The following is a 17,661-nucleotide window of genomic DNA, read 5'->3' as shown; positions in this document are numbered from 1 at the left end:
AGGACAGCTCGTGACATCTGTGGGATTGTCTGGAATCCTGTGGACTATTGCAAGGATTATTGTTATCATATCTGGCACAAGGACTATCGTGAGGTGCCCGGATTTGCCAGGAGGTAAAAACTTTACTAGCCCAAATGCTGCGGAAGGGGGTCATACGAGAGAGCCAGAGCCCCTGGGCGGCTCCCATCGTGTTGGTCCACTAAAAGGATAGCACCCTGCAGTTCTGCGTTTACTATAGAAAGCTGAATGCCTGTACCATCAAAGACTCGTACCTGTTGCCTCGTATAGAAGAATCCCTGTCCGCCTTGGAGAAGGCGAAGTACTTTTCAACGTTAGATCTGGCCAGCGGGTATTGGCAGGTGCCGATGTCGGAAGAAGACCGGGCTAAGACGGCGTTCATTCTTCCTATGGGACTGTTCGAGTTCAATCAAATGCCGTTCGGGCTGGCCAATGCCCCGGGGACCTTTCAGCGGCTGATGGAGCGGTGTCTGGGGGATCTCATCTTCGAGGCCATGCTGATATACCTGGACGACATAATCATCTATGCCGCCACGTTTGAGGACCACCTGCGGTTGGGGCAGGTTCTCGGCCAGCTGCAGAAGTACGGGTTGAAGGTGATGCCCCAGAAATGCCACCTGTTTTGCACCCAGATTGAATATCTGGGGCATGTCATCTTGGCCGAGGGTGTTAGACCGTCCCTGGAGAAGGTTGCTGCCATTCAGGGATGGCCTACCCCCGAGACGATAAAAGACGTGCGGGCCTTCCTGGGACTGGCTGGATACTGTCTTCGTTTCGTAAAGAATTTTGCACGCCGGGCCCGAGCCCTGCAGGACCTGCTAAAGGGGGCTCCTGCCAGGGCAAATGGACGGAAAATCCAGTGGCAACAACCGCAAGAAGAGGCCTTCCAAGACCTTAAGGATGCGCTCTCGGGTGCCCCAGTGTTAGCTCATGCGGATTTCTCGCAACCATTCATACTACACACCGACGGGAGCCTCCACGGGCTGGGAGCTGTATTGTCACAAGTTCAGGACGGCCGGGAGAGAGTGATCGCGTATGGTAGCCGATCACTTCTTGACTCCGAGCGAAACCCTGACAATTACAGCTCCTTTAAGCTCGAGCTCCTCGCGGTAGTGTGGGCCATGACGGAGCTGTTCGCAGAGTACCTGGCGGGCTCCGAAGTGGTGGTTCGGACCGACAACAACCCGCTGGCCCACCTGGAAAATGCCAGGGGCTCTGGAGCAGTGATGGGTGGCCCGGATGGCCAAGTTCAACTACAAGATCATCTACAAAAGAGGAGCAGAAAATGTGCACGTGGATGCCCTCTCCAGGATCCGGAACACAACGCCAGGGAAAAGTCGAGACGACGAATTGAAAGGAGAAGACACTGTATGCCCTCACCGCTGCCGTGCTCACGGCTGCCACGCAAGAAGGACCCCCAAGGGGTGTGCTGGAGCAATCACGTGACAGATGGATCCAACAGCAGCAAGAAGATGAAGAAATTGGGCTCCTACGCCGATGGGTGACCACCGGCAGACTACCCACCGATGCCCAGAGACAGACTTCGTCTCAGAATATGTTGCTGATGCTACGCCAATGGGAGAAACTAGTCATCAAGAAAGGACTGTTGTATCGTAAGACAGTATCACGGGCGACGTCTGCAACAACTTGGCAGGTAGTGGTACCCAGGGCCCAACTCAGTGAACTGGCACGGGAAGCCCACGAAAAGGGGGCTCACTTCGGAGTCCAGAAGACCTTGCAATGGTTGCAACAGATAGTTTGCCATCCGCGCTTGCACGTTGCTGTGGAAGAAACTTGCCGGGCCTGCCGCCTATGTGAACTAGCTAAACCACCCGCCCAACGGGCCCCGGTTCAAACAATAGTGACATCAGCACCCCTTGAGCTCTTGACGGTGGACTATGTGATCATTTGCCCTGCATACCAGGGGTATGAACTTTGTCTCGTCATGGTGGATCACTTCACTAAATTTGCCGTGGTAACCCCCACCTGAGATCAAACTGCGGAGTCAGCCGCCTATGCAATCTGCAAGAACTTTATCCAAGTGTACAGCTGCCCTCAACGGATACATTCAGATCAGGGAGCATGCTTCCTGGGGAAGGTCGTGGAGGAGCTACATCGTCTCTATGGTATCAATAAATCTCAGACCACACCATACCACTCACAGGGAAACGGGGCCTGCAAACGCTTTAATCGGACACTAATTCAATTGTTGCGTACCCTGGAGAGTGACCGGAAGGCCCGCTGGCCAGAGTATGTCCCTGAACTAGTGTGGGTCTATAACAATCGGGTGCACTGAGTTACCGGCTATACCCCCTAATCACTGCTATTGGGGCGAGAAGGCAAAGGGATCACGGAGGTGGAACTAAACCCGGAGGAACTCCAACCCTGGTCTGGAGTGTCATCATGGGTCCGAAACCACCAACGCCGGCTACAGACCCTTCACTGCATCGTCCAGACAAAATTCCAGGACCTAGAGCACCCAGGGGGGACTCTACCTCCACCCACCGACTTTCAGACTGGGGATCGAGTACTCGTACTAGGCCAGCGCCCCCAGAACAAGCTAGAACCATGGTGGGAAGAGATTCCTTACTGAGTATTGCGCCGAATAAGCCCCGTTGGGCCTGTGTACGAGATACGACCTGAAAGGGACGGGGCACTTCCCACTCGTACTGTGCACCATAATATGTTGCAGCCCTGTACATCCAATGATCCCGTGCGACCCGAACCCACTCCTCAGGCCCCCGAACCAATACCCACGGTCTGGGACCTAGATGACGAAGATAGCCCAGCGGTACAAGCGGGCCATCCAAGGAACAATATCTCAGCAAGTCACGCCAGCCCATCAGAATCGGCCAGTCCACCACCGGGCACCACCCCAGATAGTTCCACCACAGTCTAACCAAGACGCTCCGAGCGATCAACAACCGGCAAACCCCCCGAACGCTACGAACAGGATCAGTTCGTATGGCAACAGGAACTTTTGTCTCAAAAGGCCAACCCGAGCCTACCAAGACTCTCGCCCGAGGACTGGCGAGCATACAGGATGGGGGAGTGTAGAAAGAGGCCTACGCCGAGTACCCGGGCCGGAACCGAGGGGACCGTCTTCTAGGTTCCTGGGGTATCTGTTTCCAGGGAGGAGAGCTAGGGGATGGACCGCTGAGACTGACAGGGCAGTTGGGGGAGGAGTCCAGAGAAGAGGGGCGGAGAGGGCCAGACTGGGTGAGTCAGCAGAACGAGAGGGAAGGAGGTGGAGACTTGGTGAGGGCCAGAGAGCGAGAGCCACGAACCGCTACAAGAGAGGAGGGAAGCGACAGGAGGGAGAATCTCGGTGGACCTCAGGGAGACAGCGCCGAGCTTACCGACAAAAGAAGACTGCTGCCTCACTCCAGCTCTCGGCTGCGGCCTACTCGCAGCCATCCGCGGCCGACGCTGCCTCACTCTAGCTCGCGGCTCCGGCCTCCTCGCTGCTGCCGGCAGCCACCGTCGCTTCACTCCCGACCACGCGGTGACTCCTCCTTTTCCGCCCGCAGCTGCCACTGCCCCGATCCAGTCCGTGGTAGAGACTGGGCCTGTGCCCGCTGCTGATTCTCCAGTGCGGCCGCAGACTGCACCTGTGGCCTACCAACCGCCACTTATCACCGCCACTGCCAGTCCCTGTCAGGGAGTTGCGACCTCCACTCTCTCACTCCCAGGCGGTATCCCGCTGCCTCCGCTGGGGGACATCCCGCCAAAGGACTCTCCGCGGGCCTGTTGTGCCCCTATTCCTCCTGGGCATCGGAACGCCCGAAGAATACGCCAGATCTTCAGCGGCTGGGCCCAGTGGCTGCGACGCAGACACACCGTGGAACAGAACGCTGAGGGACGTCAGGACGGATAAGTGATACTTAGTGACTAAGGACCCGTAGTCGGCCATTCCGCGGCCCTATAGTGACCTGTCTTTGCCGGATTAGTCGTGTTCTCCCAATCCTTGTTTATGTGTATTGGCTCCCTGCGAGGACAACTACTGTTATTCTGTTGGTTGCGTAACGGCATTTATCTATAAAAGTTAACGTTTAAATCATATCTGTCTCGCGTCTCGTCACTGCATCCTGTGTAGCTGCTATTACCACATGGGTCTTAAAAAAAAAAAGTGCTTAAGCACTAACAGGTAGGTGGTTGCTACTTACCTGCCTGTTGTGCCCGGCATTCTCTGCTGGCACAGAACCGTCAGAGATGGCGCCGACCTGACACTGTCTATAGGTTACTGAGCACAATCCTACTGACAGGTTCCCTTTAAGGCGTTTTCTAAGTTTTTGAACTGCAAAAAGTTTTGTCTTCTGTGAAATGAGAGGAGAAGGTTTTTTTGCTAATCCATCCAAGACAAATCTGAGCCTTGTATTTGATTAGTACAAGAGATTAACCGCTGCGGCGGCTGAAATGTCACCGAAAGCCGATGTGACGAGCGCCCACTGCTATCAGCGTGGTTCTGCCTTTTGTATTTTCTTTCGGTATTTCCAAATCTGTTACAAATGTCACAAATAAATATTTTTTTATTTTTAGATGTTAAGAAATATCAATAGACGTGATTATCCTAATCCAGCATTTATTTACCCCGGCTGGCCCGTCCTCGTTCAGATAAAAAGGAGATACGGTGCTCAGCAGAAGGCGCTGAGCAGAGACCTCAATCTACTGCTGTTACACCTGCACGTTTTCAGTCTTTTTCTTCTTTCTGCCTGTTTCAACTTTCTCTCTTCATGCTTATTTGTGGGTGGGATCTTCCTACTGTGATGTCAGGACTGTTGTGTGCGCTTGGCCCAATCAGATGTCTCCTACTTGCTGTTTCTCCTCCCCTCTCATGAGGTAGAGATACTGCAGCTGCATCCCCCTATTCTCCCACCGATTAGTCATTTATTGGATTCTAGAGATATTTTGTAGAAATTAAAGAAATTTGTGAACATTTACAGAGAACCTGCAGGCAGGAAAGTGAAATATAGAAAGAAAAGGTCACCTCCCCTTTCTTAACATTTGCATGGTAGAGCGTTGAAATTTTCCTCTTATTAAAACACTCTCTATTATTAAAGAAGCTGTGCAGACTTAGGCTACAAGTCTGCAGTCATTCTATGTGACTGCAGACTTGTGAATCCTCACATCACCCACAATCACACTGTGGGGAATCTCCAGCGCCGGGAATGACAGGTGTGTGACCGCAAGTATGTGATTTGCATACATGTGGTCACATTCCGACTAGACGGGTGCAGCCTCCCTTGCATTGATAGTCTAGTTGGATTGTGGCCGGAAGTATGCAAATCACATACTTGTGGTCACATGACCACTTTCTGCTTTCACCGAACAATCCTCACAACACACAGATTGACTGCAGACTTGTAGCCTAAGGCTGGACAACCCCTTTAAGAACAGAGGGATTTTTAATTTTAATCAGTGTCTTGTTGTCTAAGTTACCAGCTACTTCTGCAGTCTATGTCAGAGGTGGCTGATCTTCTAGGCAAAGAGCAAGGTGGCTGGTCTTCAATGCAAGGAGCCCATTCTTGCCAAACCTTTGCCTTAGAGCTTGTAAGCGATGCTCTGAATTTGGCCAACTCACTGGATCCGGCTTTACAGCATCACTTACACGCTCTAAGTCAAAAGGTTGGCAAGCATGCGCTTCTTGCCTAGGAGATCAGCCATCTCCGATAGACTACAGAAGTGGCCAGTAACTTGGGCAACAAGACACATTTTACATTGATTAATTTCTATAACCTCTGGTGTCTGCAGAATGAGTTAACTAACTATCCGTCAGTGAGCTCATGCTAACAGTCCAATAGGTGAATTTCTATCTCTTTTATCTGACTTTTTCTGAGCTCCTGTTGGCAAATTGACAACCACAGACCACATCAAAGTTGAATGTGCGGCAAAACAAAGAGCCTGTAAAAGCCAAAGGGTGAAACATTTTTAATGAAACCCAATTCACAGAATAATTTTTAAATTTATGTATTTGAGTAAAAAAAAAAAATTACTCAAATATTCACAAGCCCTTTACTTCATGTTGAGTATGTGTCACTGTGGTGTTTTTTTGTTGATTGGAAGAATATAAAGTATATCTCCTTAATCCTCAGGAACAGAGAGGGTCTTGGCAGTTGGAAACCCATGATTGTAAAATGGTCATAGCAAGATGTGATCACTTTAAGAGCTAGGAAGACCCCTTTAAGGGGTTTGTAATTTGTCCCCTTCTCGACCTGTGACACAGCGTATGCGTCATGAAAGTCGGTGCCAATCCGACCCATGACGCATACCCTGTGTCATGACTTCAAAGCCCCCCTGCGGGTTGGGTGACCGGGGTCAATGAAAGGTCACCTGACCAGCAGATACAGGGGCTTTCTAATTCACCTCAGGGGGCGTGGTTTTGCCCCCACGTGGCTACGATCGCTCTGATTGGCTGTCAAAAGTGAAACAGCCAATCAGAGAGATAGTAATATTTCATCAACGAAAATTGATGAAATATTACAATCCAGCCATGGCCGATGCTGCAGTAGCATCGGACATGGCTGGAGACACCGATTGGCCCCCCAACCGGCAATCCCCCCTGCCACTGAATGACAGCGGCGATCTGCTGCCACTGTCATCATCTGCCCCCCTCCCATTCCCTCCCTCCTCGCCAGCTTCCGATCCCCCCTCACCCCCCCGGTACCTTCTGACCCCCCTGTCGCTCCCGGTGTCCCGTGGGTCCGGATCATGGGCGCCGCCATCTTGGAAAATGGCGGGCGCATGCGCAGTGCGCCTGCCCGAATCTGCTGGCTGCAGATTCCATTCTTTCATTTTGATCACTCTCACAGTGATCAAAATGAAATAAAAAGTAATAAACCCCCGATTATCACCCCCATAGGTAGGCACAACTAATAAAATAAAGAAAATATTTTTATTTCTATTTTTTCATTAGGGTTAGGGTTGGAAAGAGGGTTAGGGTTGGAAAGAGGGTTAGGGTTGGAAATAGGGTTAGGGTTGGAATTAGGGTAAGGGTTGGAATTAGGGTTAGGGTTCGAATTAGGGTTAGGGTTAGAATTAGGGTTAGAATTAGGGTTGGAATTAGGGTTAGGCTTGTGGTTAGGGTTATGGTTAGGGTTGGGATTAGGGTTAGGGGTGTGTTGGGGTTAGGGTTATGGTTAGGGTTGGGATTAGGGTTGTAGTTAGAATTGAGGGGTTTCCACTGTTTAGGCACATCAGGGGGTCTCCCAGCGCGACATGGTGCAACCTTTGATTCTAGCCAATTTTGCATTCAAAAAGTCAAACAGTGCTCCCTCCCTTCCAAGCCCCGACTTGTGCCCAAACAGTGGTTTAGCCCAACATGTGGGGTATCAGCGTACTCAGGAAAAATTGCACAACAACTTTTGAGGATTAATTTCTAATGTTACCCTTGGCAAAATAAAAAATTGGGGGATAAAAAATTATTTTTGTGGAAAAAAAAAGATTTTTTCACTTTCACGTCTCTGCATTATAAACTTCTGTGAAGCACTTGGGGGTTCAAAGTGCTCACAACACATCTACTTAAGTTCCTTGGAAGGTCTAGCTTCCAAAATGGGGTCACTTGTGGGGGGTTTCCACTGTTTAGGCACATCAGGGGCTCTGCAAACGTAATGATGACCGCAGACTATTCCATCAAAGTCTGCATTTCAAAACGTCACTACTTCCATTCCGAGACCTGACGTGTGCCAAAACATGGTTCCCCCCCACATATGGGGTACCAGCGTACTCAGGACAAACTAGACAACAACTTTTGGGGTCCAATTTCTCCTGTTACCCTTGTGAAAATAAAAAATTGCGAGCTAGAAAATCATTTTTTGAGGAAAAAAATGATTTTTTATTTTCATGGCTCTGCGTTATAATCTTCTGTGAAGCACTTGGGGGTTCAAGGTGCTCACCACACATCTAGATAAGTTCCTTATGGGATACATTTTAGTCCTTTTGACCTAAACAGCAACTCGGGTCACATTCCGTAATACATGAATAACAAAAATGCCATAAAATAAATTAATGGCACAAGGAATGTAGAAAAAAGATAAGAAAATTTTATTTATATTATCACATTACATAAAAGTACATAAGGTGCCTCAAACTCTAAAAGTTGCAGGAAGTAAACACACTAAATCATTAAAAGGCTGCTTACTGATACATCAGATACCAATGTTGATTAAACATTGACCTGTTACAATCATTATCTATAGTCCATAATAATAATGCCTATAATACATCAATCTTTCTATAACAATAGTGCCTGGACCATAGGGTGATGAAAGGTAAATGCAGTGAATCAAACCGATCACAATGCCAGCCAAATGTGCAATAAGTATAATACCTGAATGTGTGTTCAAATCTGCCACTGCGACCCACCCCGACGCGCGTTTCGCCTGTTCTTCTTCCGGGCGCATCTAGATAAGTTCCTTATGGGGTCTAGTTTCCAAAATGGGGTCATTTGTGTGGGAGCTCCAAAGTTTAGGCACACAGGGGATCTCCAAACATGACATGGTGTCCGCTAACGATTGGAGCTAATTTTCATTTCAAAAAGTCAAATGGCGCTCCTTCCCTTCTGAGCCCTGCCGTGTGCCCAAACAGTGGTTCCCCCCACATATGGGGTACCAGCGTACTCAGGACAAACTGGACAACAACTTTTGTGGTCCAATTTCTCCTGTTAGCCATGTGAAAATAAAAAATAGCGTGCTAAAAATTCATTTTTGAGGAAAAATTTTTTTTTTTTATTTTCACTGCTCTACGTTATAAACTTTTGTGAAGCACTTGGGGGTTCAAAGTGCTCACTACACATCTAGATAAGTTTCTTAAGGGGTCTAGTTTCCAAAATGGTGTCACTTTGAGGGGGCTTTCACTGTTTAGGCACATAGGGGCTCTCCAAACGCGACATGGTGTCCGATAACGATTGGAGCTAATTTTTCATTCATAAAGTTAAATGGTGCTCCTTCCCTTCCGGGCCCTGCCCTGCGCCCAAACAGTGGTTTATGACCACATATGAGGTATTGTTGTACTCAGGAGAAATTGCTCAACAAATTTAGGATCCATTTTATCCTGTTGCCCATGTGAAAATGAAAAAACTGAGGCTAAAAAATAATTTTTGTGAAAAAAAAGTACTTTTTTTTTTACAGATCAATTTGTGAAGCCCCTGGGGGTTCAAAGTGATCACTATGCATCTAGATAAGTTCCTTGGGGGGTCTAGTTACCAAAATGGGATCACTTGTGGGGAAGCGCCAGTGTTTAGGCGCACAGCGACTCTCCAAACGCGACATGGCAAGTGCTAAATATTCCAGCATATTTTCCATTCAAAAAGTCAAATGGCGCTCCTTTCCTTCTGAGCCCTGCCATGCGCCCAAACAGTGGTTTATGATCACATATGAGGTATCGGTGTACTCAGAAGAAATTGCCCAACAAATTCTAGGATCCATTTTATCCTGTTGCCCATGTGAAAATGAAAAAAATGATGCTAAAAGAAAATTTGTGTTGGAAAAATTAAAATGTCCATTTTTTCCTTTCACGTTGCTTTAGTTCCTGTGAAGCACCTGAAGGGTTAATAATCTTCTAGAATGTAGTTTTTAGTAGCTTGAGGGGTGCAGTTTTTAGAATGGTGTCACTTTTGGGTATTTTCTGCCATATAGACCCCTTAAAGTGACTTCAAATGTGAGGTGGTCCCTAAAAAAAATGGTTTTGTAAATTTTGTTGTAAAAATGAGAAATCGCTGGTCAACTTTTAACCCTTATAACTTCCTAACAAAAAATTGTTTCCAAAATTGTGCTGATGTAAAGTAGACATGTGGGAAATCTTATTTAGTAACTATTTTGTGTCACATAACTCTCTGGTTTAACAGAATAAAAATTCAAAATTTGAAAATTGCGAAATTTTAAAAATTTTCGCCAGATTTCTGATTTTTTCCACAAATAAACGCAAAAATTATCGACCTAAATTTACCACTAACATGAAGCCCAATATGTCACGAAAAAACAATCTCAGAATCGCTAGGATGCTTTGAAGCGTTCCAGAGCTATTACCTCATAAAGGGACACTGGTCAGAATTGCAAAAAATGGCCAGGTCATTAAGGTCAAAATAGGCTGGGTCATGAAGGGGTTAATTGGGGGAATCTTAGACTAGGATTGCTGAATGATTTTCTTTGAAGAGAGTTCTATAAAAATAAACTTTAGTTTTTATATTATATGATAATTCATAACGTTTACACTACTTTATTCAAAATAATTTATAGTTGAGATATTTTCTTGTACCATCTTTTATAGATATGATTGCAAATCTATAAGAAGTTTCATAAATAACCAAGGGCTTGCAATCTAACAAGCTACCTTTACATGAATCCTATGCAACTGACCCCCTCATTTGTAAACAGGTAATTAAGGAAAATCCTAACTGCTTGCAGATGTGAGGACAATCTTAGCTTAAATGCTCAATGCATTGTGGAGAAGGGCAGATTTACAACCGGTAGATAAGAGCCCCAGCTGAAAAGAAAATGTAAAATCTTTTGACTACCTTATAGAAATTACAAAATGAGGTTTTATGAACTGTGCCGATATAATAGATAGGTAAGTCATATATTTGGAATTGTGATGAAACGGTGAAGTCTGGTTTTCTCATCGTTGTTCGATTCGTGGGGTTCCTCCAAATGTATCGGCCATTAAATGACAAATATCTATACCGTGTCTCCTATCTATGAACAGATAACATCTTGATAGGAAAGATGATGGTAATATCTCCGGGGACCTCGAGGGGCATAAAAGTTGGGAATCTCATAATTTTATAAAGCCCCTGTCACACATAGTGATCTCGCTAGCGAGATCGCTGCTGAGTCACAAGTTTTGTGACGCAACAGCGATCTCACCAGCGAGATCGCTGTGTGTCACACTGACCAGCGACCGGCCCCCCTGCCGGTATCGCTGATCGTTGTTGGAATGCCCTGGACATTTCTTTGATCGCTGGTCTCCCGCTGGCCAGCCCCCATCACTGCGTGTGACAGGTGGGAGACCAGCAATCAGTGATCAGAGCGCTGGTAACTAAGGTAAACAGTTACCAGCGCGCTGATGCAGGGAGCTAGTAACCAAGGTACACATCGGGTTTCTAAGTCACGCGCGCTGCTTAGAAACCCGATGTGTACCTTAGTTACCGGCTCCCTGCATCAGGCGCTGGTAACTAACGTGCACAGCGATGCCGCGCGCTCGGCGTCGCTGGTGCTAATCGCTGGTGAAGCTGTCTGTTTGACAACTCACCAGCGATCATGTAGCGACTCACCAGCGACCCTGACAAGTTGATATCGTTGTCGGGATTGCTGGTGAGTCGCTATGTGTGACGGGGCCCTAAGACTAAGACACATCCTATAATTCTTTGAAGTCCACCCCTGTTATGAGTCACCAGATGGGAGGTATGTAAGTGTAACTTTTGTTAATAAAAAAAAAAAACAATGTCAATTATGATCCTCGTTCAATGTCAGGAAGATACATTGCTGGGTAGGATTGATCCACGTTTCACTGGAGTTCTTCCCTCTATAAATCGGAACCATTTCCATGACATCAGGTTTAGTATTTTTCTTTTGTTATTCCTTTTTATTTTATGCTATTGTATATATCGAATTGTTTGTTCCCATTTTGCATCATCTTTGTATATTTTTTATAAACATTGCCTATCTTTCTGGATTAAATATATAAATGTAATGTCTCTGTTCCTCTTGCTCTGTAAACCGCACCCCTGAAGCCATATGGTACCTCTAAAGGGTGTCCAATTGGCCTGTATAAATGAATGGCGGTGGCAGCTTGTAGTTCTTTTTGTTATTGCAAAGCTGGTATTGAACATATGAGGGATATATTTTTATTCAATGCTTTGGAATCAGAGGTGTATATACCATTTGCTCACTGAGAGTTCTCCAAGACCGGCCTAGTAGTGGACGCAACCGTGACCTCGTTTTGGAAGCTTCTACACTTATGAATTCTTTGATGGGTGTCCTGTGAACTGATACTGATCAGGTAGATAAGGATAGATGGTAATCTTATTCCAGACGCACCTCATTCGTGTATACATAGCCTATTGGCTTTTTAAATGTTTTTATATTGTTGTGTTTTTGTGTCTCCTTCATACTATTTGTAATAAAGTTTTTTTTTTTATATGGTGACCCCAATGCATTTGCATTCTTCTTTTACGTGATGTGCATACTTTTCTAAGTATAGGCTTGGCTGATTCTGGTTTATTTGGTAGTGCCCTCAGTTATCCCTTTCTGCAAGAAATGCTTTTATTTGGTGCAGCGCAGTCAGTGCCTGACCCCTGCTACTTATTCACGGTGCAGCAGGCAAGATAAGTGCATCATCGCCTGCTGCGCTCTGCATAGGCAGCGACCAAAACGACAAAGCTCATTATAGCAGTGTAATGCTGAGAGCTTTGTCATCTCGGTCGCTGGGTCAAACTCATCTGCCTAAGTAGCCACTGAGATGGCAGAATATGAACAGCTATTGAATGAAGACAGTATTGACTCGTGTGCAACGCAGATGGTGCAATACGGTCTTCAGTCACTACTGAGAGCTGCTTTTATGGTTTTACATTATTTTCTATCCCTAGCTAGCATTAGGGCTAGGGATTAGTTTAGGGTTAGGGTTTGGCTTAAAATTATGGTTAAGCTTTGGTTTAGCATTTGATCTAGGGTTACATGTAGGGTTAGGGATAGAGTAATATAATTGTTATAAATAGAAATGTAATTCAAAAAATAGAAAGGTGGGAAAAAGGTATAATAGCAACAAATATAACTACATCAGTATTTAATTCAAATTACAAATAGAATTATTGTATTTAATTAAAATTACAATACATGTGCTTGGGGAATAAGGGGTTCAATAGTGAACTGCAGGAAGGGGACAGGTGCAAAATACGTATCTTGCCCTGGAAGCTGGCATCCCACACGTCTCCACTGTCGAGGGTGTTGGTCCTGTCCAAAAAGTGGGTCATTATATGTAGCATATAAAGACATTGAAAAGTCATTATGGATAAATCTGATGTAGATCATGGATGGTATGTTTGGAGAGCTTATGTTTTTTGGGGGATGGTTACAATGTGACCCATATCTTGTGGTTCCTGAGCTTTTGACACTGCACAGAATAACATGGAATACAGTGATATGTGTTTGACCAGTAGCGTAAGTAAAGTTTCTGCTTTCTCTTGTGTTAGTGATACAGATGTAGCAGCCGCTAATATGACAGCTCTGTTAATAGCGTAGCCCACCATAGCACTCTATGTTGACAACCGGTGGCGTAGCTAGAAGCTCGTGTCCTCAATCCAAAGTCTCCAACAAACTCCCCATCTATCTTTAATAGTATTGGTCTTCCCATATAGGCTAGAGAAAACTCTTGGGATCCTATCATCTCCAGGGACCGGGTATGACCGGTGCCATTGTACCCGCTATAGTTGTGCCCCTGTTGGCGTCTGCTACATCTACATTTCTTCTGATTTCCATTGCACTTTGGTAGTATAGTAGTAGTAGTAGTAGTATATCATGGCAGGTCCAATTTTTTTTTTTGTAAAACTCAAGTTGTGATCTATTTTTTTTAAATTTAATTAATTAACCGTTCATTATAATTATCAATTTATCAGTAATTGCATTTAACTTGTTTTCTTCTTCTTTAACTTTCAGTCTGGACATTATCTCATAGACAGACAGGTACAACGGTGCTACATATATAAGTATAATGTATTCCATTAAAGCTTACTCCCCAATCCATCCCTGGTGCCATATATATATATATATTTCTATACGTTCTGTACCAACTTCTGTTACTTTACAAACTTCCATGTCACAGATATCTGTGACGATCACATCAATCTCATATCTCAAGGCTTGTTATATATCATGCTATGGACAAGTTCCTGTAAAATAACAGATTTTGGCCTAGAGCTGGAGTCTAATGTGTGTAGTATCCATACCTCTCTCTATATGTCCCAACCAAACGTCTATGTAACGTGTAGTTAATGAGTGCAGTCTATTCAACAGCAGATCCAACCAAGTCAGGGCTGAACATGGGATATGGTTTATCCATATGGAGCCATAATCTATAGAGACTATGTTGTCATCAGAATATCAATGACATCGGCACTTCCGATTTTTAATATCAGGCTTTTAGGTCCAAAATTTTGGGAGAGAGGGGGGTTATTTCCTTAACATATCTTTATAGCGCTCAGAGCTCCAAATTCCCTGCATGGGCCTAAATGATGTAATACCGGAAGTCTCCACTAGGGGAAAGGTGGTTAATATTAGATTGGTGGTGACCAGCTCCCAAAATCCCCACAATCGGTTGATTAAAGGGGTTGCATCATAGAGGATGTGGCACAGCGCTGTACATTGTATAGTGGCTATGAGTGGTACTGCAAGCATTTTCCCATACGAAAAAATGGGAGAAAACTTACAGTACCATTCATGGCCACTATTCAATGCTTCTCGTGCACCACCATCCCTTTAATCAGTAGGTCGCGAGCCGTGCATAAAGTAGGCCATCACCAATGTGATATTATTGACATTTCCTAAGGATAACATGTCAGATGGCTCTACCATAGACAGAGGGTAACCACCAAGCTAGAGTTGAGATCTCTGCTGAATAGGTTCACTTATGCTTCCATTATGTATGTGTTTTACAGGTGACCCAGTCCTACTAATTCTATGGTTCTGTCTGTACCCGTGTTTTCCTGTTTCCATGTATAGACTGTGATGCATGTGTGGCTTTGACAATATATGTTTATGAAAGCTTAAGAACTTTGGAGGTTGTTAGGGCGTCCGTCCTCCAAGGTATGATGGTGGTATCAAGTATTTGCTAAGATAAATCTCAAAAAAAAATGTGTAAAACTTAAAGTGTATATGTCTATTTGTTTTGGATCTTACTTGTGTTCAGATCGAAAAAATAATTAGAATATCGAGGAAAGGTTAAGCCGCAAATGAAGGAAGCTATGGGCGACATATTACTACTCAAAAAAAGCCTCAAATGTTCCAAAACCTTAGATAGATAGATAGATAGATAGATAGATAGATAGATAGATAGAAATGTATGAGTTAGATACGTAAATAGAGACATATATAGAAATATGTGAAATAGTATGAGAAATAGAAACATAAAGAAATAGGTAGGTACAAAGATAGATAGATGATAGATAGATGATAGATAGATGATAAATAGATGATAGATAGATGATAGATACATGATAGATAGATGGATAGAATAGATAGATAGAATAGATAATGGATAGATGAATAGATAGATAGAATAGATAATAGATATTAGATTGATAGAGAAATGAGTAGAAAGATAAAGAAATATAAATATATAGATAAATAGAGAAATATAAAGAAATAGATACATAATAGATAGTGAAAAACATAGTCCTTCAAAGATGAAAGCAGCAACACCATAAAGACTTCAAATAATGTGCTATTTATTAGCCCATCTGGCTATTTGCCCATGGAGCAATGTTTCGGTCCAAAGGGTGCGGACCTTTCTCAAGCTAATAAATAGCCCCTTATTTGAAGTCTGCATGGTGTGCTGCTTTCATCTTTGAAGGACTATTTTGAGGTTTGGTATATACCTGGAAGGCTTGCACCCGGATGATTGTCTTTTTGTGCTGCTTTTACACTTTTTTTCTACATAGTGAAAAAGATAGATAATAGATAGGTAGATGATAGATAGATAGATGGTAGATGGTAGATAGATAATAGAGATAGATACATAATAGGTGATAGATTATATAGATAAATAAATACAATAGATAGATATGGGATAGATAGATAGATGATAGATAATAGAGATAGATACATAATAGGTGATAGACTAGATAGATAGATAGATAGATAGATAGATAGATATGGGATTGATAGATGATAGATAGAAAAATATCTGAAACTGATATGTAATTCCTCTGTATGTACAGATCTAGGACAATTATTTCTTGATGTCGATTTTCTCTCCGTTGGTTACATTTTCTCTATTATACAATTTATCTTGTTGAAATAGAAACCTCGTCTTTCGCATTTTATTGTATTTATTCCTTTATAAACAGATAATATCAGCTTATTACAATTTTTAGAATATTGTTTTTAAGAAGGTTCTGTTCTAATCCCAACATTTTGGGAATTTAACAAAGTTCTGTAACAGCAGTAAACATAATAAAAATGATCTTACCTCACTTTGTCAATCCCCCGACAAGTTTTTTTAAAAATTATTTTATCCTTCAGTGATGACGTCACATTCATTCATGGGACTGCTGCAGCCAATCACTGGTACAATTATAAGTGCCGTAAGAGCACCGAGCCTCGTGATTAGCTGCAGCGGTCATGTGGATGTAGATGACATTATCACTGGACGACAAATTTACAAAGATCACCGGATCAATGGACCTAGAGAGGAGAGGATTTATAGGCAAGTTATGTTTATTTTATTACATTTTCTGCTGTCAGAGTTATTTCTTAAAGGGACATTCCTATATGGGGCATTTTTGGCATATCCAGGGGATATGTTATACTGTATGTGTTTGATAAATGTGGGTCCCAGTAATTTCCGGAAGTTAATAGAGACAGATGCACAAGTGGCCAATCACTCCATTCCCAGCAGCATAAGGTGAGGTCCTTTTCTCCAGAGAGATGGAGATCCTGTGGATATGCCATAAATATTCAAGATGGAAATATGCCTTTAAAATCCAGGACAGCACCTTTAAGGGTATAGATTATATTAGGAATAAAATGTTGTTACATGGTCAAATCATTGCTGCCGATGTAGCCACTTCATTCTAGATCTAGTGTCCCCAAACACTTTGCACGAAAGTTGTCCAAACTACCTGATATTAGCGGGATAAGGTAAAAAATGGGGCCTCCAAGATATAGAGGAGATATGAGCAGTCTGCCGACAAGCATCTAATGTGTACGGGACTTTTAAATGTGAGTTACGATGTAGGGGACAGGATGGGATTCTGACTGCAGGATCAGACTACACAGAGTTTGTTTGTAGTCTGTAACCATGGTGACACATCAGTCTGCTTTGGAGCTTTCTACACAATACGGTAGGAGAATTGTATGAATTTTTGGCAAAGTTGCTTCATCTTTTTAATCAAATTGCATTGGGGGAATTAATACAAAAAGTTGTTGTCAGAGGTATACATGACCCTTATTAAGCCCCTATCGCATTAGGTTGAGTGATTACTTTTCAGTTGTTTAAGACGATCGTTTCAGTGAGGTTTTTGGGATTACCAACCACAAGTGGATTAAACCTGTTTATGAGGTGCTGTCACACTCTTAAAGCTATTTTGCTCCTCTCATCAGTAGTTTCCCCCAGGATGTAATCCCCCTGCACAGTTATTGTGATGTAATGCTGTAGCACCTTAATCCCTTAAGCAGCTTTGGGTTTATTTAAACAAGAGCTGGGTCTGATCCGACTTCTGCATGAAAGATTCCCATTAAAGTAAAACTGAGCCTTATCTCTGGCCTGGGCTGGAGCCAATTTCTGGAGTATGAGACCTTTTCATTGAGCATAAACAGGGGCATGAAGGACTTTATAAGACGAGGGGACAAAATGCAAGAAAATGGGAATGGGGAAGATGAGGGACACCCAGTAGAAGTAATATCTCTTTTCTTGTGATACCATGTATTTATTAAT

General features: G+C 43.9%; 1 protein-coding gene across 2 annotated transcripts in view; it reads left to right on the top strand.

Annotated features, from left to right (window-relative positions):
- The window catches only part of KCNH1 (potassium voltage-gated channel subfamily H member 1), a 386,099-nt gene that overhangs the window by 50,394 nt on the left and 318,044 nt on the right, over nucleotides 1-17,661 (top strand). Inside the window, exon 2 of one of the 2 annotated variants that reach the window (XM_073553402.1) lies at nucleotides 13,665-13,691. The exons of the other annotated variant lie outside the window; for it this stretch is intronic. Within the exon in view, the coding sequence (XP_073409503.1) occupies nucleotides 13,665-13,691 (27 nt within the window). The remainder of the gene's footprint in view (nucleotides 1-13,664; nucleotides 13,692-17,661) is intronic. 2 annotated transcript variants of the gene reach the window in all.

The sequence above is a fragment of the Dendrobates tinctorius genome, unplaced genomic scaffold (assembly GCF_039654945.1).
Source record: "Dendrobates tinctorius isolate UK_male_01 unplaced genomic scaffold, ASM3965494v1 ptg000201l, whole genome shotgun sequence".
In the NCBI taxonomy this organism is placed as follows: Eukaryota; Metazoa; Chordata; class Amphibia; order Anura; family Dendrobatidae; genus Dendrobates; species Dendrobates tinctorius.
This window is presented reverse-complemented; position numbering and strand designations above follow the sequence as displayed.